Source organism: Rhipicephalus sanguineus, chromosome 7, assembly GCF_013339695.2.
Source record: "Rhipicephalus sanguineus isolate Rsan-2018 chromosome 7, BIME_Rsan_1.4, whole genome shotgun sequence".
Lineage (NCBI taxonomy): Eukaryota > Metazoa > Arthropoda > Arachnida > Ixodida > Ixodidae > Rhipicephalus > Rhipicephalus sanguineus.
In genome coordinates this window covers 26,188,159-26,195,641 of record NC_051182.1, presented here as the reverse complement: position 1 = coordinate 26,195,641, position 7,483 = coordinate 26,188,159, and the positions used below count along the sequence as shown (strand labels likewise).

General features: G+C 51.8%; 1 protein-coding gene across 1 annotated transcript; it reads left to right on the top strand.

The window, feature by feature from the left end:
- Window positions 1–4,956: 4,956 nt before the first annotated feature.
- On the top strand, window positions 4,957–6,017 carry LOC119398561 (collagen alpha-1(III) chain-like; the record flags this gene model as incomplete). Its single annotated transcript, XM_049417349.1, is given in 7 exon segments — window positions 4,957–5,346; window positions 5,397–5,589; window positions 5,592–5,639; window positions 5,642–5,751; window positions 5,753–5,783; window positions 5,786–5,904; window positions 5,907–6,017. Coding segments are annotated over 7 exon segments (1,002 nt in total), but the record flags the coding sequence as incomplete, so codon positions are not given.
- Between the last annotated feature and the right edge of the window lie 1,466 nt (window positions 6,018–7,483).

Sequence of the window (7,483 nt, the reverse complement as noted above, 5' to 3'; positions counted from 1 at the left end):
AGATGCTAGGTGGTTCTTGTTTGTATCACGGATGACTCTAGTGGCTTTTTATCACCATGTAGGATACAACCACTGGAAAAATAATGCGAAACAGCTGATAATGTATATGCCGCTCTGTCACGTTTCTTTCCATCCCCACTGTACCTGTGAGACGAACTGAAGCGGGCTTCGCCGCATGAAGAGCATGTGTGCAGGGAAGCTAGCTTTCAGTGCCGGTTTCTCGTGAGCTGCGCCTTCTGGGAAAGCTAATGTGGAGGTTTTCTGTTATCAGATGTCGAATAATGCTGTAAAGCTGGTGGCGACTTTCTAAAAACGAAAAAAGAAAAAAAGGAAATTGTCCCACCACGAGGTTTCAAAGCTATGACACTAGTTTGCACTGTCAGAGCTAAGAGCCCTGGGCAGATGCACTGTTGTCCGATACTTAAACTACAGTAAGTTGCGCTAGTTGGTACGCATTCCGTGATAAAAAAAGTTACCCGTGCAGATACGGACACAAGAGAATAGATGAAGACAACACAAACGACGGTGTTGCGTTTCTGTTGATCTTGCGTCTGTGCACGCCTATTTCTTTTGTCAACATTTCCCGTTGGTATTCGTTTTGCCCATGAGTCGCTGTAGGAGAGGCGGAAGATGTCGACATATGCTGAGACGGAGAACACAGCAGTTCGTGCCATCCACTCGCGTCAAAGATAGACTGAGCCTGCTCACACGCATGTACTTGTGTGTGTGTGTGTGTGTGTGTGTGTGTGTGTGTGTGTGTGTGTGTGTGTGTGTGTTGCAGAGCATGTGGTACCTTTCGGAGGTATAAGTGTCGTTAGCTGGGCTGTGAATCCATCGCAATAAACAGCGCAGAAAGCGAGACGAGGCACACGGAAAGGAATGAAACATGCACAATGTAGGCTAGAGCTACCACAGGGTGTCTGCAGGTAAAATAGGTGCAAGATGTCACGTGCTAGGTCATTAGGGGAGCTGGGTACATAGGTGTACCTCTCCGACTCTGGGATGCCACATGAGAAATGGCACCGTGGGAGCAGACTGGAATACTTTTTTTTTTAACAGCGAGCTAGCAGTAAGACGTCCGTTAACAAGAAAAACCCCTGCTGCGCCATTGCCATAGCAACCGCCACAGCTGCGCGCCACCTGTGCTGAAAACAGTTCAGTCGCCGCCGTGCCCAGGAGCAGCCGCCGCCGAACCTCGCCATAGCAACCGCCAGTGTTTCTTACACCGTGGCTCAGGGACAGCGATTCCAACAATTCAGAGTGCCAAGCTTTGCGCTAATTAGCGAAAACTCCCCCCCCCCCCTTTTTTTTTTTCAATGGTGTTGCGGAAGTGGAAATGCGCAGGCTATTTCACGGGGCAGTTCATCCCGACTGTCGAAACCGGGTACGCCTGTGCCCCACCCCCCCTCCTTTATTTTGTGACCGCAGCAGCAACGTGTGCGCTTACGATTGCGCGCGCACGTGTGTGTTAGTGCGTGCTGCTATTCGTGGAGCTTGAAACCGCATGTTGCGAGCCATTGCTGAAGCTCAGCCTTCGGCTGATTCGTCTCAACTTCCGCAAAAGCCAGAGCTGGCGCATCGAGAAAATACCGACGTTAACTCACGAAATATGTAGAAGGTAAAAACCATATGTTATCATATGTTCTCACTGCAGACCATTCGTAAACAACCGTAAGTAAAGGATGAAATACCATGAATGTTTCCTGCCCAGGAGGTCGAAGCCTAATTAGCACGCTGCGTCGGGCCTTAATCTCTCTATCTTCCTCTCTCTTTCTTTCATTATCTTTCTTTCTCTCCACCAGTGAGACCCGCGGCAAACGTTGCAGCGGTGTCACTAGCGACTCGGGGCGTCGTTGCTGTTCACACAATTACTACGATTGAACTGCTTTAACGCAGATATTAAAACGAATTACTGCGGGGTCATACTGAGAGAGAGAGAGAGAGACCTGTAGCAAAAGAAAAAAAAAAGAAAAAATTAAGGCAGCTTTGCAGTAGTGGTGCCAAGCCAGAAGGAAGTGCCTTGTTTCTCTTTATTTTTTTCTTCTTCTCTATCTATCTCCTTCTCTCTCTTTCTTTCCCTTTCTGTCATGCTCTGTTTTGTCTCTCTTTTTCGTGTGCATTTCTTTCTCCATCTTTGTATCTTTTTCTGTCTTTCTTCCCCTTCTTTCTCTCTATGCTATGCTTCACCCTAGGCTCTTACCTCCTCCTCACCCTCACGTCCCTTTCCCACCCTCTGCACTATACTACACTATACAAGGCTATGCTAAGCTTTATTCTCCTCCCCTCCTTTCCCTCATCACCCGCCGCGGTGGTCTAATGGTTATGGTGCTCAACTGCTGACCCGCAGGTCGCGGGATCGAATCCCTGTTGCGGCGCCCGCGTTTTCGATGGAGGCGAAAATGCTAGAGGCCCGTGTACTTAGGTGCACGTTAAGAAAACCCCGGGTGGTCGAAATTTCCGGAACCCCTCCACTACGACGTCTCTCATGATCATATCGTGTTTTTTGGAACGTTAAACTCCAACAATTATGATTGTCCTTTTCCTCAAACTCTGAAGTGGGGCTGCAAGGCGTCCTTTTCTCTGATTAGAATAGCGGCGACAAACCAAAAAGAAATGCTCTACTCTCAGGAACGACAAAAACGAAACCTTCTTCTTCCTTCTTCACGCGGATGACACCAGTCTCTCGTAGCCAAAAGCGGTGGACGCAGAAAGCAAGGTACGTGAGGCAGCTGGGTCCACGTCGGCAGGCAATTTAAACAAGTTTGACATAAATTGAGCAATGCCTGGCCCATTTGTGAGAGCGGAGAAACGAGCATCGGTTTTCGTCTTTCTTGTTTTCTCCCAGTTTTACGCGACAGATAATCGCGCGGGGCGCTCGCGCCGCGAGACCCGCTCGTGCCGTGCCAGAGGCTGCCACCGGTTACGAGGCACGGTCGACCGTTCCAGAGCAGCCCCCAGGGTTCCGCCCGGCGCCCCGGAGCCTCGCCTTGTGAGTGGTCTTCGCTTTCCTACCTTGCTTCACTACTCATAGCACTCATCCTTACGACCACGACGACGCGCACGGCACGATGTCTTTCAGCGGTTTTCGCCGTGAGGTCGCCTTTCGAACCCCGATCGGCGCTTAGTTGACGTGGCTATTCGGTCCCCCTCGTCGCTTCCTCCGCTGTTGAGCATAACAAGATCGTGGCATCCAGAGCCACCATTCCCCGAAGAGCTCGAATTTCGCGACATTCAATTAATTCGCCGCGCCTTCGGTATTGTTTAGTTTCCGACTTCCGCGTTCGCTGCTACGGTTTGTCGTCTACTACCCTTTTTTGCTGAGCGGCTTGGTCGAATAGGATATTAGAGGACGTGCTCATATATCTTACAGCAAGGAAGAGTGGGTTGGGAGTGGCTGTTTCCGCTACCGACTCGTTGGCTATCTGTCGCTTGTCCCATACAGCTTCCCGACTGTATCGTGCGTCGTTCGATCGGTAGCCGTGCTTGCAAGGGCGCCGCGAAATGCTGAGTGTCTGTAGGTGGGATGCTTGTATTCAGGCGACGCGGTTGTCTTGATTGTGACCGCAGACCTCTTGGGGCGCGTACTACTGCCTTAGGGCTTCCCTCAGTGACAGTGCGCCCCTTCAGCCAGTTCGACCCTTGCTTCACTTATCGCTTAGCGTGTTTATTTTAAAGATGTGACTTGTTAGCATGCTTGTTAGCCCTGACGGCGAATGCTGCCTTTGTCAACACGGTTGGCCCCGGACTGAGGCTTACCTCCTTGCGTTACTGCTCGTGTCCCTCACCCTTCGTACCCTTTTGCCCTTGATTAGGGTACCGTAAAATACGTAACACGCACGCTCTTCTTTCGCGCTGAAAGAGCGCGCGGGAAGCCAGCGTCGTCATCGTTACCTCATCATCATACTTGGCGCGCGCTTCATCGTTCTCCGCTTGAAACGAAGAGCGCGTGCCGGCGCGTGGGGCTCGCGCTGCGTGGGCCGGCCATACGCGCGTGACCCTCGTGGGCTCGCGCCGTTCGGCAGCTGCTCAGACCAGTCCGAGCACTGCCGTCAGAGCGGTCGGTCGCGTTCGGGGATGCCTCCGCCCCTATAGCTTGAGCCCAGCTGCCCTTCCTCTTCCATCCGGGTAAGCCTGCCTTTGGCGTCCTTCGCTCTTATTTGGCTTATTTGGCTTCTTCGCCTCTTTTCGCCCTACGTTTTGCCAGCGTTCGAGCCCTGCACCTTTTTGAATGCTTAGCTTACGTGGACGTGTCTTCAGTTAGGCGTAGCGCGTTTGTTCGAACGCTTCGGCCCGAAGCCTAACGTGGCTTCTTTGCTAGGCACTTAGCCTTGTGTGGCCTGCACAGTTTGTGGCCGCTGTTATTTCGCTGTAATCGTTTTATGCGGTTTCTATTAGCTTTTACCACGGCGGTTAGCATTTAGCGATTAATTTTAGTTAGCAGTTCGCCCGCTCCTGTGATGCCTTGCGGCTGACAGGCCCGAGCTGGTTACCGTGTTAGTTTTTTACAATGCAGCCAGGCATTCTCTATTTTGCGTGGAGCAATTGCCAATTCCTCTGCTTTTCTTGATTTTCGTTTTCGACTTTTTTTTTCTGGTTTTCCTAGTTCGGCCTAACTGGCTTCTTCACTAGGCACTTAGCTTAATTTGTGGCCGGCACTTTATTGTTTTTCGCTGATTGCTTTCGGCACTTTATTGTTAGCATTTAGCGATTAATTTTAGTTAGCAGTTTTCCTGCTCGTGCGCTAGCTTGCGGCTTCGCCGACTCCAGCTAGCCACCGTGTTCTCTTACGCGATGGTTTGACAGGCATTCGTATTCTCTTGCGTGGAGCGATTGCCAATTCAACTGTTCTTAATGTCGATTGCCCTTTCGACTTCGTTTTTTTTCCTTCTCCAGTTATTGACTGAGTTCACTTGTGCCTGACACTTGTTTGTTATCTTAATGCGCAGCCGCCTCTAAGGCGAACCCTTTCCTCGCTTCGGCCGCTTCCCGCCCGCCACCGGCACCATGCCTGAGGAAGAGGATGATGATGCGAAGAAAAAGAAGGGAAAGAAGGGCTCCAAGGGCAAGAAGGGAAAGAAGGGCTCCAAGGGCAAGAAGGGGAAGAAGGGCTCCAAGGGCAAGAAGGGGAAGAAGGGCTCAAGCGGCAAGAAGGGGAAGAAGTCGCCCAAGAAAGAATCTGAGGGAGGATGCCTCTGCGAAGCGAAGGGGGAGGAGGATCCGGAGGATCCTCGGGCTGGATCGTCGCCCAAGGCTTCTTCTCCGGGAGGTGGCACTCCGGCGGCCGCTGCACCGGCCGCTCCAGCCGCCGGAGCTGCTCCGGCCGGCTGGCGCCAAGCCCGCTGCCGGGTCGGCCCCTGGCGCTTGCACGGCGCTGCCGGCGTGCCGGCGCCGTGCAGCCCATGAGGGATGGGCGGCTACTACAGCGAGGCGCATCCATGTACGACGACGGGTACGACGACGACTTCTACGTGGACATCACCTGCTACCCGCCGCGGAGCCGAGGCGGCGGTGCTCAGCACCAGGGCTACGGCGGGTACGAGGATCCCTACGGATACGGTCGCTGGCCCCCGCCGAGGCCCATGCAGATGCCATGGGCATGGGCATGTGGGGAGGCGGCATGCCCGGCATGCAGACCCGGGACGGGGTCAGCAGATGGGCCCGCAGACAACCACCCTGCCTCCCGGGTCGCCGCCGATGGCCTTTAAGACTCCGTCGACTACCGTGGTCTTCAACATGAGCGGCGAGAGGATTCAACCGCAGCGGGTCCCGGCCCATGTCGCCAGTGATGGGCATGGGAGGATGGGCATGGGTGGCATGGGCATGGGCATGCAAGGCATGGGCATGCAAGGCATGGGTGGAATGGGCATGCCTGCCGTACCCGGAAACAAGTCGCCCATCGTCATGGTTCGCAGCCGCTGACCGGGACCGGACTGACGCCCCAGATGCAGCAGCTGCTGCTGCGAGGTATGCCCGGATACACGGCTACTGTTGTGCTCATCCTGGTGCCCAACCCTTGAAAAAGCATATCCGGGAAACCCTCAGCAATAAAACTTCAAATTGGCTCCCGCTTCCAGCCCATGCGTCGTTCGTCTATTTCTTCCCTAAGAGCATGCCTGGAAAATAACGCTTACTGCAGTGATGCTCGCGATAATTAGAGCAAGGGACGAGCCTCAACTACAGGCCGTCCTAATTAAAGTTGACGTCGCTAAGTGTTTAACCTGCATGTGAGAAATAATATAGCGGCTGTATGCCCTTGCGAGCCCTACAGTGCATATGTTAATTACGAAAAGTTGACATCACTAATACACTACAGAAAATGCAGAACAAGCTTTTTTAACACTATCGCGGTAATATCTTGATAAAACGGTTATATACGTGGAAGCCTCGGTAGATGATTATGGTGGGACAATGACACGGCTGGCATTAGGGGTCTTGCTAAGGAATCCGGCACCGGCAATTGCGAGTAAGCGCCAGTTCCTGGGTTGAGCGTCCCGTTGTCCATCGCAGTAACCGAGCCAATGAGATTGTCTTGCTTTCTTTTTTGTCGCATAAAGGAAACTGGCTAATGCCCACAAGGGTGAATGGCCACAACTGTCGATTGTAAAGGGAAATAGAGCTAAACGCGATATAAATGAAAAGTAAAATAGGTAAAGGAATTCAAAAAGCCATAGGAAAAGGATTGTAAAAAAAGAAAAAAGAAGCGCGCAGTAAAGATCTGGCTCAGGCGGTTGAGCCACGCGACGCTCTTCTTTTAATGCGATAGCGTTAAAGAGCTCCTTTCGCAGAAAATCGGTGTCGGCGTCGGCATCGTTGGTTGTCAGGGAAAATCAACGTTGTGCGTGAACGAAAATTCGAGATAGATGCAAATGAAGAAATAAAAAAAATGTTCAGTTCGAGTGGGAATCAAACCCAGGACTTCTGCGTGGCAAGGAGGTGTTCCCCTACAGAGCCACGCCCGTGCTCGAATTTGCTTAAGAAGAAACACTATATGAATGTTACGTAGTGCAGGATAGTCACTGACACATGCAATGTTGCGTGGCAGAAGCGTTGAATCACACCAGGCGTCAAAGGAGTGAATTACGCGACGAGTGGTTGATTTAATGGCCCTCCAATTACAAAGCACACTAGTACAATTAATTATCATAATAAACAACAGCCTCAACCACGTGTGCATGTGCGCGTGTTGCTTTAGTGACGCGTAGTGGGCACCTCGCCAACTCAGAAAAGGAAGGAATTATGTCGTAGTAGGCACCACGCGACTGTACGACTGGTTCTGCTAGAACGCGAATCATTAAGATTATGTCTTGGGCTTACTAATTTGTCGCAAATAATATTTTGTATAAAGAAGCGCGCCTGCCTTCTCTTCTTACACGGTTCCAATTCTAACCGTACGCTACCTTCCTAAAGAATATGCGACACCTCAGAGAAGGTCACTGTTATGTTTTATCAATGACCGACGTCCTTTTTAACCAGCAGTGGTCTA